We start from the raw sequence: 15369 nt of genomic DNA, 5'->3' as shown, positions 1-15369 counted from the left end.
CAGACTGGGACACTCAGGGCTATGTGAGCCAGAGGAGGGGGCCTAGTCCAATTTGAGGGGGTGAGGGAAAAGCATCCAGGAAAGATTTCTGGAGGAGGTGGTACCTAAGCCGAGTCTCAAAAGCTGACTTGGTCAAATGATAAGCAGGAAGATGTCCAGAGAGATGGAATAGCATAAGTAAATATACAGAGGATGACACATCTCAGAGCATTCAAGGAACAATTAATTAGCCGTTCCCAGAGGGGTGGGGAGAGGTGACTTCAGAGAGCCAGTCAGAGGGTCCAGGAATGTCTGACCAGAGACTCGGGCTTCACCCTGAGAGCACAGGGGCCACAGGTGACTTTAAAACAAGTGAGTAGCTAGTTCATTCAGGGCACAAATGTTCCCCAGCTGCCCCCGACTCAGGTCTCAGGCCTACATCCTACTGCAAGAAGCCAAGCCTGCTCAGCTGTGAACACAGCCAGAGATGTCAAGGGGTCCACATTGGCTTAGGATTATAAAGCCTTAGATGCTCAGAGTCAATGGAACCCTTGACATTACCATGTCCTACTCCATCCTTTGTTTTCTGAGGAAACCAAAGTCCAGAGATGGGCAGTGACTCACCCAAGGTAACATTGCACAGGGGACTTGGCTCCATCCTGCTGTTTTCCATCAGAGGTGCAGTCATCCTCGACATGTGCTCTGGTGACAGCAGCGCAGCAGGAGCTTCAAGCTGACAAGGGGGATGGGGAGATATTGTGTGCAGAAGGAGGGGGAAGGGGGGCTGGCCAGACTCCAAGTCTCACAGCTGCTATCTTACGTTCCTGGGCCTCCCTGTCTCCACTTTGCTGGTCTCAGCAGTTCTGGGGGCTCTGGTCAGAGACCTCGGAGCTTCTCTCACAGGCTCTTGTCCCTAAGCATAGCACCCTTTGATCTGGAAAGGGGTGGGGTTGGAGGCAGCAGGGTTCCTAGGTCCAGACAAAACTCCAGGCAGACACAGGGGAGCATCAGAAATGCTATTTATTTCTCTGCTGCCCCCAGGCTGGCTAGCCTCTCCCGAGGTTGGGGGGAAGGCAGGCTGTAGATGTGTACCTGGAGAGGAAGGCAAGGCAGGAATCCAGGACGGAGGGGCACACCAAGGGAGGAAGAGTTGGAGATGAGCACCATCCTGGGTCTTCTAGTCCTGTCTGAGGACAGAGACTCCCAAGCCCTCAAGTCATTAGAGAACACCGAAGGTCAGCAGGAGCTCAAGCAGGTCAGGGAGCCTCAAAGCCACGCCAGCCACTTTCTCTGTGTCCTAATTCTACATCTCCTGTGCCTGTCTGCTTCAGGCTACTTTCCCGCCCAGCCCCAAGCACCAGGCCCCAACCATAGCCTTTGACAGGTTGTCAGTCCCAGTGCCTGGAGTTCCATCAGTGAGGCTCCCCCTAGGTGGTTAGAGCATCACCTGGTCAGCATGCTGCCCCTGAGACAGAGGAGCATGTGCAATGTGGTTAGCAGCAATTAGCACCGTAGACGGTGAGTTAGGGGATCCAATTCTGTCCTAGTCACTAGCTTTGAGCAAGTCTAGAAGTTGGGGTGCTGAATGTCCCAGAAGGGATGAGAAGGGGAGGTAGGAAGGAGGGAAGTCCCTGATGCAGGCTCCAAGAATTGCTACCCCCAGGCCCCTGCATCACTTGTGAGGGACAGCCAGCAGTCAGGGCAGGAGTCAGCAAGCCCTCAGGTAGGGGTGGGGCTAGAAGGAAGCAAGGAAGAGGAGGAGGAGGCTCTGGCCCAGCAGAAGCAGGCCAGGGGGCTGCTTCCCAGAGACCCCTTCTGCTGCTGCTGCAGCCTCGGGGCCCCTGGCGCGGCTGAGGTAGATGATGACCACGTTGTCCTCTGGACCCGATGGCTGCACCTCATTGTCGACCGTGTAGCAGACCTTCCCCTCGGCCGCTTTGCCCTGGAACCTGCGCCCCAGAGCATCCTCGCCACCCTCACCTGGTGTGGCCAGGGCCACATTTACCGAGCTCTCCGCACTGCCCAGCTCATTGGTGGCCAGGCAGCTGTAGGTGCCCTCCTCCAGCTTGCCAAAGTCAGGGATGAGCAGGCTGCCATTGGCAAAGGCTTGAAAGCGCGGGCGGCTGCTGGCTGCCAGGACACCAGGCAGGGCACGCCCATCGGCACCCACGTTGGGGCTAGCGATCTCCACGGTGCCACCGGGTGTCTGGATGTGCCAGTGGAGCTGAGGAGCCGGCTGCCCATCCACGTCACAGTGCAGTGCCAGCACGAAGCCTGGACGCAGCTCGGCCCCATCCTGGCTGGGCTGGTAGGTAAGCTGCACCGAGGGTGCGGAACAGGGCAGCGGCAGCAGGCGGTTCAGCCGCGTGCCCTTGAGCACGTGGGGCGAAGTGCAGGTGATGTTGTCCTGCTCTGGGATGGACACGGCCGTGGTCAGGGCCCACGTCTTGAACCACACGATGCCGCAGGTACAGTCGAAGGGGTTATCGTTGATCTGCAGGTGAGACAGTGCAGTGAGCGGGGCAAAAGTGCCCTCAGCCAGCGTGTGCAGGCGGTTATGGTTGAGCTGCAGCGAGCGCAGGGCGCGAAGGCTGCGGAAGGCGTCGCGGGGGATGAAGGTCAGCTCGTTGCTGTCCATCTTGAGCAACTGAAGGGCGCTGAGGCTGTGCAGGTCGCTCCAGGCAAAGTCGGAGATGAGATTGTGGCTGAGATCCAGGCTCTTGAGTTGGCTCAGAGAGGCCAGGGCACCCGCGGCCACGCTGCGGATCTCGTTGTGGGCCAGCCACAGTGACTGCAGCCGGGGCACCTCCCTGAAGGCGCCCCCCGGCAGGCTCGGCAGCTGGTTGGCCGACAGGCTCAGCGTGGTCACGTTGGCCGGGAAGCCGGATGGCACGGCCTGCAGGTCACGGTAGGCACAGTCGGCAATGTGGAAGCCGTACTTCTCCCCGCATTCACAGGGCTCTGGACAGGCCTGTGCCAGGCCCACGAGGACCACCAGGCACAGCAGACGCAGCTCCTGCATCCTGCAGAGAAGGACATGCCTCCAAGGTGACCCCCAAAGACCCACAGAAGGCACTTGTCCCTCTCAGCAACCCGACACAGAGCTCTTCCCCATCAGATGCCCTGCCCACATAATCCAGATAAGACACCCCCCACACCATCTAGCCCACCACCCCCATTCTACAGAAGGGGAAACTGAGGCCCACAGAAGGTCCAGGACTTGCCCGAGGTCACGCAGTCAGGAGGGGGTGAAGACAGGACGGAAGAGGACCCCAGCTCCTTTTCTGAGCCGAGAGCTCTCCCTGCCTCCGCCGGCTCCTAGCTGACTTTGTGACTTGAAATCTGTTTTCCAGCCGCCTCCTCCCCCAGCATTTGGCAGAGCCTCTCTCCTGCCCTCCCACATCCTGGCCACAGCCCCTCCCCCTGGAGCCCCCCAAAGGTATGCTCTGCCCCCTGGCCTAGACAAGGCCCCTTGTGCAGTGCACACCACCCCCATCCGCCCCACCCACCGCTCTTCCGCTCCTACCAGCCGTGACCACAGCACACACCAGACCCTTTCTACAGACTCACACCCTTGGCCTTTTTGGTTCAAACTACACCAGGCAGCTGCCTAAATAACCCCCTGCCAGGACCTCTCAGCTGGCTTGGATGAGGCTAGTGGCTCAACCCAAATACTGCTGGGGTTTCCAGAGCCGCAGTTGTTAGAGGGATCCGTGGCCTCTGGACAGATCCAAGCAAGGAATTGTCTGAGTACCCCAAACCAACAGGAAATTGCCCAGTCCCCATGCCCAGTAGACTGCTTTCTCCTCCCACTGGCCCTTGGAGCCCTTTTGCCACTGACTTACCTTCAAACTACCCTTTCTTAGTCAAGCAGAGCTTCTTCTAAGATGGAACCAACAAGAAACAAAGAAAGAGTCAGTCCTGGACAGTCTGCAGAGCCAAGGGAAGATGACGATGCTGGAGGGAGGGGCAGCCTGGTCCCTGTCCCACCTTCAGTCTGCACACCTGGGCCTGCCCTTATCTAGACAGGGTGCCTGAGAGCATCTGTTGAGACGAAGCTGCAGGAAGGGAACCCAGGCAGTTCATATACTCCCTCCTTCCAGCAAAACGACTGCCTCTCTGCAGCAACAAGGACCCGTGTTTCATAAGTGACACCAGAAACTTGAGGGGGAAAAGATGCCAAATTTTTTGTTGTTTTTTTTTCTCTCTCTCTCACTCACTTTTAGCAGCTTCAACTTCCTTAAAGACACAGCACTAGCTGGACAGGACCCAAGAAAAGATGGGGCCAGAAGGATTTTATGGGAGGGAGGGGTGAGAAATTGAATCCCATGGAAGGTGGGGGACTTTAAACCTCACGTGGTAAAACCGTGCTTTTTGTTTTGTGGCATAGAACAAGAGAAAAAGGAGAGGGCATTCTCCAAGTTGTGCATGTGAGGGACTGTGTGTGCATGTCTGAGTGTGGGTGTGACATCTCTGTGTGTGGATGAGTTTGTATATGTGTGTGTGTGTGTGGATGTGGGTGTGAGATCATGTATGTGTAAATTTGTGTGGGAATGTTTGAGTGTGTCTATTTGTGCAGGTTGTGAGGCTAAGTCTTCGTGTGTTTGTGTGGATTGTGCGTGAGTCTAATTCGTATATTTGGGCATATGTGTGTGTGTGTTTATGTGTAGACATGAATGTGCATCTCTGTGACCATGTGTCTGTGTGGGTGGTGGGTGTGTTCCAGTGAAAAGCTGAGGCCAAAGCGTATAAAACACCCACCGTGATCCAGAGTCTCAGGGAGAAGCCAAAACTTCAGACCTGTTTTTGTAAGAAAACACATCCTCCTCACCAGCCCGCTGCCCCAAGTCACGCCTGCCTGCTGGCTCCAAGGCTGGGCTGCCCTAAACACTTGAAGTCCCAGGAGGTCTCCCGAGGAGCCTAGAGCCGGGAGAGGAGGGCGGGGAGGCAGGCAGGGGTGTGACCGCACTCCAGTCGGGTAAAAGGAAGCTCTGGACAGGAATCGGCCAGGCTTCAGCTTTCTGATGGGGATTCTGAGGCACTGAGGCTCACGGAGATGGTTCTATCACCCAGGACTGCCCACCTGGCAGCCAGGTGAGGTTGAGGACCTCACTCCTTCTGTAATATTCTCTCTGGGGTCTCCCAAAGTGCCTGAAACCCCACTGTTGGCACTGCTTGTCTGGAGAGGCAGCATCACTCTCTGAACCCCACTGTTCCAACTCCAACTGCCTCTGGGGGAGGAGACTCACACCCAGGTCTTGTTTCATGTATGTATATTTTTTATTTCTCTGAAATTAATAATAGCCTTTTTAAAAAAGTGTCCTTCTATCTGCATTGTCTGTTTCTTCAAGTTGCCTTTTTTTTTTCCTGTTAGTTTACTTGTTTAGAACTATCTTTCCTTTTAGAGGTTTTCTCAGTTAATTCACTCAACATAAATTTACTTCCATGTGTTGAAAGGGAGACCCCTCTACTAGGGAAGAAGCCTGTTGAAGGCAGACAACTTGTTCTCCCAGTTGCTGTTAACCCCTAGCCCAGAGAAGATGCTCAATAAATATCCCTTGACTTAATGAGTGAGTGAGCTGGGTGAGCATCAGATGCCAGAAATGAAAGCACTTTGGAGGTTCCCTTCTTCACGCCCTCTTTTACAGACAGGGACTCTGGGTCCAGACCGGGTTCCTTAGGACAGGACGTTTTAAGGCTATCTCAGACAATGTAGGGGACCCACTTCCCATGTGGCGCTAGTGGTAAAGAACCCGCCTGCCAGTGCAGGAGACATAAGATGTGTGAGTTCTATCCCTGGGTTGGGAGGGAGTGACCACCCATTGTAGTACTCTTACCTGGAGAATCCCATGGGTAGAGGAGCCTGGCAGGCTACAGTCCACAGGGTCACACAGAGTCGGACACACAACTGAACGCATGAGCATGAGTAGGGGGTCCACACTCTGTTGGGTGTGTGAGCATGTTACCAGCCTTCCTGGGGGTCCTTGAACCTCATTGCACATTGTCAAAGACCTTGATGGTAACCCAGCACCAGGCCACCCTCAGAATCCCATGCAGAATAGCTGAGGGGGGTGTGTGCGGGGACAGGAGCTATGGCAGGAGAAGCAAGAGTAACCTGCCCACCCAGGCAGAACCGAGTCTGCATCTATCAGTCACTGACAACCCTTCCCCATCTGCCCAGATCCCATCACCTCCTGAGGGTAAAAAGCGGGCAGCATGACCCACCTCTCCCAGGAAGGACAATAGGTCAAGGGCCACCAGGACCCAGTGGGCCTCTACCAAGAAGCATCTCGTGTCCTCCAAGGCGCTTCACAGTGGGCCACAAGGAGCCACCCATCAAAGAGCCTGAGAAGTGGTGGCCCGCCTCCAAGGGCGGGACTTATCACCTCCTAGGCAGCCCCTCGACTCTCTCCAGGTGCCATCATCTTATCAAGTTCTTCCTGCAAATCCTGTCACACAGGAGATGATGTGAGCAGGTAAGGACACAGCCGGGAGTCAGCTCCCCTTTCTCTTCCCAGGCCAGGGGCTCCTTGGAGGCCTGGAGATGGGGGTCCTTGGTGAGTGTGCAGACACCCTGACTGTCCCCAGATCACAGATGCGGGCACAAAGGCCCAGGACTAGAGAGCATCTCTCAAACCCCAAACCTCCGCACCATCCCTGGGTACCCGGCAGCCCTTCAACAGTGGAAGGGAGAATTGGGAGGTGGGGAGTGGGTGGGAAGGAGTCAAGCCTGCAAGCCCTTCCTGCCTGCCCCAGCCTGGCTCCTGTGGGCCTCAGGGTAGAGTGCCCAGCAGTCCTGGGATGTGGGGCTTTCGGTGTTAAAATCCAGACAGTCTCAGGCCAGCTGGAACAGCTGATCATCTTAACAGGGGAGGTGGTGCTCGCCTCTTGCCAGAGTTTTTCTTCCGGTTCCCCCTTCTCCAGCCCTCCTCGGAAGCCCAGCCCTCTTTCCTCCCATCCCTCCAGCCTCTCCTTCCCACTGGGTGGCCAATCTCTCCCCAGATGCAGCGGCTGAGCCCGCCTGAAGCCCCCACCCCAAAGAGGCCTCACTCCCCCTGAGTGACCAGAGCCACGTCAGCTTTTCCTGGAAGGCAAAGAAAGATCTTGGAGAGAGAGAGAAAGAAAATAGAGTGAGAGGGATAGAGCCCAGCAGAGAGGGAACCAGAGAGAAGCTGAGAGACCAAGGAAAGAGAGACAGAGACGGGGGAGGGGTGAAAGAAAGCGCAGAATCACCAAGAGCCAGGATTAGAGCTGAAGGCAGAGAAAGGAAGACAGAAAAAGAGGTGGAGAGAGAGGGTCTGGTGGGCCTCGAAATCAGCTTTGAGAGGAAGGAGACAGAGGGCGCTCAGATGCGTGGGCAGCCACGGTGGTAGGGCTTTGCCCTCCTGCCAAGAGGGTGGGTGGGTCTTGATCCCAACCTCACTGTCTCTCCACCCAGCTTGTGGGAATAATTGGGAGGGAGCTCAGCTGCTCCTGGAGGGACTTGGGTAAGCCTGTGGGTCTCCCCGGAAGGACAGTCTGTCCTGGGCCATTGAGAATACAGTTTCTCTATTTCATGTGGGAGTCAGATGAGACTATCTGATGTCCTTCAGCCCCGATGTTCTAGAATTTCTCATGAATTCCTCCTCACGTGAGGAGTTTGTGTGCATGCGTGTGTTAGTCCACAATCATTTCTATTTACATGCACTGTGCTGGTTTTCCATGTGGGCTTGTTGGGACGTGCACCCTGCAGGTATGAGGGGTAGATAGCTTGAGCGTCAGCTCCTTGTGGGGGCTCCTGAGGCTGTAACTGGGGGCATAGGCCAGGCCCCATCTTCTCGCCTCCGCCCAGAGGCCCCCGCCCAGACAGCATGCCTGGCCCCTGGCTGACTCTACTCCTGTTCCCTTTCCCACCCTCCACCTTCCTCTCCATACACCCTCCCCATTGCTCAGGTATGAGGGTCTCTCCCTTCTCTTCTTTGGTTTCACTTCCTCAGACCATGAAAACCAGAAAGTGTCTCCATGATCTGCCCCACCCCCGACACTGCTCAGCTTCTCGTATCACCTGCTCCCACCTTGGGGCCCTGCTATTGCTCTTTTCTCAAACTGGACTCTGTAGGGCTCACTTCCTCTATCTCTGGAGACTTTCAAATACCAACTCCCCAGATCTTCCCCAGCCACCATATTGTCACTCTGTCCCCTCAGTTCAGTTCAGTCAGTTCAGGCGCTCAGTCGTGTCTGACTCTTTGCAGACCCCATGGACTGCATCACACCAGGCCTCCCGGTCCATCACCAACTCCTGGAGTTTACTCAAACTCATGTCCAACGAGTTGGTGATGCCATCCAACCATCTCATCCTCTGTCGTCCCCTTCTCCTCCCGCCTTCAATCTTTACCAGCATCAGGGTCTTTTCAAATGAGTCAGTTTGCATCAGGTGGCCAAAGTATTGGAGTTTCACCTTCAACATCAGTCCTTCCAATGAACACCCAGGACTGATCTCCTTTTGGATGGACTGGTTGGGTCTCCTTGCAGTCCAAGGGACTCTCAAGAGTCTTCTCCAACACCACAGTTCAAAAGCATCAATTCTTTGGCACTCAGATTTCTTTGTAGTCCAACTCTCACTTCCATACATGACTACTGGAAAAACCATAGCCTTGACTAGACGGACCTTTGTTGGCAAAGTAATGTCTCTCCCTTTTAATATGCTGTCTAGGTTGGTCATAACTTTCCTTCCACGGAGTAAGTGTCTTTTAATTTCATGGCTGCAATCACCATCTGCAGTGATTTTGGAGCCCCCAAAAATAAAGTCTGCCACTGTTTCCACTGTTTCCCCACCTATTTGCCATGAAGTGATGGCACCAGATGCCATGACCTTCGTTTTCCGAATGTTGAGCTTTAAGCCAACTTTTTCACTCTCCTCTTTGACTTTCATCAAGAGGCCCGTTAGTTCTTCTTCTCTTTCTGCCATAAGAATGGTGTCATCTGCATATCTGAGGTTATTGATATTTCTCCCAGCAATCTTGATTCCAGCTTGTGCTTCATCCAGCCCAGCATTTCTCATGATGTACTCTGCATATAAGTTAAATAAGCAGGGTGACATATACAGCCTTAATGTACTCCTTTTCCTATTTGGAACCAGTTTGTTGTTCCATGTCCAGTTCTAAGTGTTGCTTCCTGACCTACATACAGGTTTCTCAAGAGGCAGGTCAGGTGGTCTGGTATTCCCATCTCTTTCAGAATTTTCCACAGTTTATGGTGATCCACACAGTCAAAGGCTTTGGCATAGTCAAGGAAGCAGGAATAGATGTTTTTCTGGAACTCTGTTGCTTTTTTGATGATCCAGCGGATGTTGGCAATTTGATCTCTGGTTCCTCTGCCTTTTCTAGAACCAGCTTGAACATCTGAAAATTCATGGTTCACGCATTGTTGAAGCCTGGCCTGAAGAATTTTGAGCATTACTTTACTAGCGTGTGAGATGAGTGCAATTGTGCAGTAGTTTGAGCATTCTTTGGCATTGCCTTTCTTTGGGATTGGAATGAAAATGGACCTTTTCCAGTCCTGTGGCCACTGCTGAGTTTTCCAAATTTGCTGGCATATTGAGTGCAGCACTTTCACAGCATCATCTCTGAGGATTTGAAATAGCTCAACTGGAATTCCATCACCTCCACTAGCTTTGTTCGTAGTGATGCTTCCTAAGGCCCACTTGACTTCACATTCCAGGAAGTCTGGCTCTAGGTGAGTGATCACACCATCGTGATTATCTGGGTTGTGAAGATCTTTTTTGTACAGTTCTTCTGTCTATTCTCACCACCTCTTCTTAATATCTTCTGCTTCTGTTAGGTTCATACCATTTCTGTACTTTATTGAGCCCACCTTTGCATAAAATGTTCCCTTGGTATCTCTAATTTTCTTGAAGAAATCTCTAGTCTTTCCCATTCCATTGTTTTCCTCTATTTCTTTGCACTGATCACTGAGGAAGGCTTTCTTATCTCTCCTTGCTATTTTTTGAAACTCTGCATTCAAATGGGCATATGTTTCCTTTTCTCCTTTGCTTTCCACTTCTCTTCTTTTCACAGCTATCTGTAAGGCCTCCTCAGATAGCCATTTTGCTTTTATGCATTTCTTTTTCTTAGGGATTGTCTTGATCCCCGTCTCCTGTATATGGTCATGAACCTCTGTCCATAGTTCATCAAACTATGAGTTCATCAGGCACTCTATCATATCTAGTCCCTTAATTGTATTTCTCACTTCCACTGTATAATCATACGGGGTTTGATTTCGGTCATACCTGAATGGTCTAGCAGTTTTCCCTACTTTCTTCAGTTTAAGTCTGAATCTGCCCCCTCACCCTGCCTTATTCGTCCCTCTCCTTCTTCTTTTTTTTCTTTTTGCCGCAAGCCTGTGAGATTTACAGGATTTTAGCTCCCTGACCACAGATTGAACCCAGGCCACGATAGTGAAAATCCTAAACCACTGGACCACAAGGGAATTCTCTGTCCCTCTTCCTAACACCTTTGACATATCTCAGTGTAATTCTTGTCCATCTCCGCAGTCTGGATATGAGCTCCACGTGAGAGGGTACTTGGTTCTGTTTATTGCAATACCCCCAGCAACTGCCAAAAGGCCAGTCACTTAGTAGGTGCTCAATAAATAGTGTTGAATGAATTAATGAAGAAAGATCTCTAGGCTCCTCCCAGGAAGCCTCTGCCCCCAGCCCTCTGTCTGCCCAGGGTCTCACCAGCCCCTCCCTTCTGTGTGGCACTGCCCTCTCTGTCACTGGACACTCTCTATCTGGCCTTTCTGGTCCCTACCTCCTAGCACCATCCTCACTACCCTCTCCTGACCTTTCCCTTAGTTCACAGGGACCATTTTCAGCAGCAGAGCCAACTGGGACATATTTCATTGGATTTATTTTTGTTCTTCTGCAGGCCAATCCCACAATTTCCAGAAATTCAGACCTTGGTCACACACCCAGGGCACATAGCAGATGTCCAGTTTTCAGCCCCAGCCCTTCTCCAAGGCTAGAGGTGGGATTGGGGAGTGCTGTGAATGAATGAGGCTTTGAATTAATGTTCCAGACTGGGACCAGAGTTATAGGGTCAGGATACCTGTCCCTAAGTAGCTCTAGGGTGCTAAAACAGGCCAAAGGCTATTTGTTAGGGGTCAGCTTGAAAGGCTAGCTTTGGATGAAGGTGCAGATTTAGAAGGTGGGACAGGAGTATTTTAAAACCAGGTCTGAAGCAGGGTCTGGGATCCAGAATGGGAGAGTAGCAACGATCCCTGTGCTATTGGAAAGCGGAATCCTCGGCAGTAGGCAGAAGACTACAGAGTAATGTAAACAGACCAAAGGAGAAACAGGGAGACAAGGGCAGAGAGAGAAAGAAGAGAGGAGGGAGCAGGCAGAGCCGGAGCCATGAGAGAACAGGGTGGGAAAGGTGGTGACAGCCAGGAGGAGCGTGGAGTATCTTGCCAGCAGCAGAAAGCCCTCCGGACACCTACTTCCCATTAAAAGGCCAGGCTGCAGCACCATTTCCATGTAATCCTGCTCCACACAAACCTGCAGGAAGAGGTTTCAGGCAGGGCAGCAGGCTTCTCCCAACCTTGAGAGGCTTCCTGGAGGGTACCAGTGGGAGCATCACCTGGAGATGGAGGGAGGACAGGAGCCCCTGTTGAAGCCACTGACCACGGGGAAGCAGGGCCACAGGGCTGTGCTGACCTCAGCATAAGGCCGCCTCTCAGGGGAAGACAAGAAAAGGAGACAGGTGGCTGGCCAAGCTGGGGAGATGGCCTTGGCTGCAGAGAACTCTGGGAGAGAGCCAGGCAGGACAGAACGCTGTACCACGTAGGGGTGTAGGGGTTAGGAGGAGAGGGGTGAGCTGGGGGTCAGGAAGATTTGAGAGAGGAGCTTGGAACTTGAATGATTTTTCATAACAAAGAATGCAAATCATACAACAGAAAATCAAATGGACAGGGAGGGTTAATATAAAATATTACAATTCTCTGCCTCCCATCCTTCCCTCCCCCGCCCTCCCCAGAGGCAACAAGTTGGGATGGTTTCTGTTTTTAGTTCTGCTGTGGTTACACACATCAGGCCTGCCCAGAACGTTTGCAGAGCCTGGGACAAGGGTACACTGGGGGCGCACATACTGTATGTCTAAATATTTGGAAGTTGTAAATCCTGCAAACTACATAATATGTTCTATTCTCCTACCTTGAAAAATGTACTTTCATAAACACTTGAAGCCCAAGTTCAAATTTAGAATTCTTGTACTCTTTGGAGTCCTAGAACTAGACAGGCAGGCAGGGCCCACCCACCGTCTCCCACAGACCCCAGCTGACAGCTGTCCTGTTTCTCTTCCCACCCCAGGCTCCATCCTGTACCACGAGGGGCTCTATGCAAAGAGAAGTGAACGCCCCAGTCCCCACGCCCAAGCTCTGTCCACATCCCCTGCCTCCCTCAAACTGACTCAGGCAGGCCTCAGGGGACACACAACCTGGTGTAGCTTTCCCTCAGGAGAAGTGTTTAGGGTGAGAAGACTTACAGAGGCCCTGGAAGTAGGTTTCAGGCTGTTCATTTGGGCAGTGAATTCCAGGGTCCCAGGTCTAGAAGTGGGGTGCAGGCTCTAGGTGGAAAAGTCCCCCCTTGAGAGGCATGAGTAAGATGAGATTGCTAGATAAAATACAGGATGTCCAATAAACAACAATAATTTTTTAGCGTAAGTATGGCCCTAATACTACATGGGGCATATATAAGTGTGGGCCATACTTATATTGAAAAAAAAACAGAGCAACAACCATATTTGTTATCTGAAATTCTACTAACCATGGCAACTCTAGGCTAGAGTCAGAGCAGAGCCTTCAAAAGTGCAGGGCTAGTTAAAATAGTCCTGGTTCTTCTGTTGGTTGCATTTGTGCTCTAAATAGTACCCCTTCCTTCCTACTCCATAGAGTGGTACTGTGTGCTATGCTTTGTCACTCAGTTATGTCCGGCTCTGCGACCTGATGGACTAGCCCACTAGGCACCTCTGTCCACGGGGATTCTCCAGGAGGGAATACTAGAGTGGTTTGCCATGCCCTCCTGCAGGGGATCTTCCCAACCCAGGGACTGAAACCAGGTCTCCTGCATTGCAGGCAGATTCTTTACCATCTGAGCCACCAGGGAAGAAGACACCATCTAATGCCTTCCCACTATACAAAATGAGAAATTTACCACTCCTTTCTCTCCTCTTCCCCTCCCCTACACTCATCTACCTCTCAATCTGTCTGTAACAGTCTATCATTTTAAAAGAATGATGATATTTAAATGCTGTGATGAAGTCATAATTATGACAGTTGCATTTTGTCCTTAGATCGGCTTCAAAAGTTAAGAAAAATCAATAAACCAATATTACTAGGAGTATAGTTCACTGCTGAGCGAAGGAATATGTACCCAAGGATGATTTCCTTCCCTTCTGATCTGAGGTCGTGATGCCCAGGGCATTTAAAGGGTGGCTAAGAATGTCTCAAGGTCACATGTATTCAGTTTTCTTAGGCTCTATCAAGTACTCAAAGGCTTGCCACATTTTCATTTGCTTTATATTTGGGTGATGGCATTTTCTTGTACAGCTTTTGATTTTCATGGATTTTCTAATTGCTTTCTTTATTCCTATTGTCAAAAGAATAATGTGCCTTCACCAAATGCTAAAAATGACCCCGCTTTGTATAGTCTCCTTGTGCTGACATTGCCTCGTATTAAAAGCCCCTACTTTCTTTAATGACTTGCTTTATTGACATACGAGCTGCTTCTATTTATTTTTGCTTTTCAAGCAGCTGGAAGCCCTTTGAAACCCTGATGCCTTGTTCAGTTATAGAGCCCAGAATGAGGCCAGGCTTGAGAGGGCACCACTGACTTGATGGACATGAGTTTGAGCAAGCTCTGGGAGTTGGTAATGGACAGGGAAGCCTAGAGTGCTGCAGTCCATGGGGTCGCAAAAGTCGGACATGACTGAGCAACTGAACTGAACTGAGAGGGCATCTAATCAAAAGACCCCTTTAGAAGCCCCAAGCTCCTCCCTGATACTCCATCATAATGTTCCCTCTATAACACCATCAATTCTGGGGAACTTTTTACTCCAAAGAGGCCCATCACTTTGGAGAATTTTGAGGGTATCCTTCTTAGAAGAACTCCAAACACTATTAGTGGTTTCTGGAGCCCTGTGCCCAGCCCCAGTTCAGTGACTGCCCTCAGGAAGCTTCCAGTCTGTTGGTTTATCTTGCCGCTACATGAGGCTCCCACATGAGGAAAAACCCAACAGCCCATCCCAAAGAATGAGAGATCTTCTCTGGCTCTTCTCCTTACCGCTTCCTATTGGACACTTGAGACCTCTGTCCCAAGAAGGAGGGCTGGTTGTTGGTGGGAAGAGGGCAGAGAGGGGTTGGGAGGGCACATTGACTGACCTACTCCTCTTTAGGGTGTATGAACCACTAGGGGATACCCCAAAGGCCAGGGTGGGGACACTGAACTCAGAGGCAGTGCTGCCAAAATCTTGGCTCTTTGTGAACCAATGCCAAACAGAAATAAGGAGACAGAGTTATGGAGGAGAAGGAAAGAGTGGCTTTTTTACTTTGCCAGGCAAAGGGGGAACACAGTAGGCCAATGCCAGAAGAACTATACCCCATGTCCCCAGAGAGTAGAGAGAAGTTATATAGTCAGGCCGGAGAAGGCAACGGCACCCCACTCCAGTACTCTTGCCTGGAAAATCCCATGGATGGAGGAGCCTGGTAGGCTGCAGTACATGGGGTTGCGAAGAGTCGGACACGACTGAGTGACTTCACTTTCCCTTTCATGCACTGGAGAAGGAAATGGCAACCCACTCCAGCGTTCTTGCCTGGAGAATCCCAGGGACGGCGGAGCCTGGGGTGCTGTCGTCTATGGGGTCGCACCGAGTCGGACACGACTGAAGCGACTTAGCAGCAGCAGCAGCATATAGTCAGGCAGGAGTATGCAGTAAGAATCAAGGCAGTAACCGTCTTTCACAAAGTTTCAAAGGGGTGGGAATGCTGACAAGGGCAGGGTGTGTTTGGGATCTTAGGTGGTCTAGCCAGTCTCCTCATCTTGATGAGTCTCTGGTCCTTTAATGCTGCCTCAGGTGGTTTCTTTGCTGTTCCTCCTTTGACTGGCAGCTGTTCTAACCTTTGGAACTGAGAGAAGTTCTTGGAAGCTGGAGTCTTACCCATAAGAAATGGAGAAAAACAACAAAAAAGCCTCCATGCCCAGGAGCACACAGGGCCCTGCTCAGCATCAACAGCAGCACCCACCCTTGAAACCCTGTCTCTTCCAGGAGGTTCCTCTGATGAATTTTAGAGAAGAATCTTCCAGTTTGGGGCTGGAAGGGGATTTGAAAAAATTAATTATACCCCTGTTTTTGAAAC

The 15369-nt window shown here is 51.7% G+C and overlaps 1 protein-coding gene across 2 annotated transcripts; it reads right to left on the bottom strand.

Moving 5' to 3' along the window:
• Window positions 1-981: 981 nt before the first annotated feature.
• ISLR (immunoglobulin superfamily containing leucine rich repeat) lies at window positions 982-4100 on the bottom strand. Of its 2 annotated transcripts, none has more exons than XM_081551490.1 (2): window positions 3825-4100; window positions 982-3002 (listed from the first exon to the last, which is right to left on the bottom strand). In XM_081551490.1, exon 2 carries the CDS (start codon window positions 2999-3001, stop codon window positions 1715-1717), a length of 1287 nt encoding a protein of 428 aa, XP_081407616.1. In that variant the 5' UTR covers window position 3002; window positions 3825-4100; the 3' UTR covers window positions 982-1714. The 2 variants fall into 2 exon arrangements, with proteins under 2 accessions (XP_081407616.1, XP_081407617.1); XM_081551491.1 differs by lacking the exon at window positions 3825-4100 and adding an exon at window positions 3204-3331.
• Between the last annotated feature and the right edge of the window lie 11269 nt (window positions 4101-15369).

This window comes from Giraffa tippelskirchi, chromosome 12 (genome assembly GCF_054371585.1).
Source record: "Giraffa tippelskirchi isolate mGirTip1 chromosome 12, T2T-mGirTip1v1.2.pri, whole genome shotgun sequence".
Taxonomy (NCBI): domain Eukaryota; kingdom Metazoa; phylum Chordata; class Mammalia; order Artiodactyla; family Giraffidae; genus Giraffa; species Giraffa tippelskirchi.
This window is presented reverse-complemented; position numbering and strand designations above follow the sequence as displayed.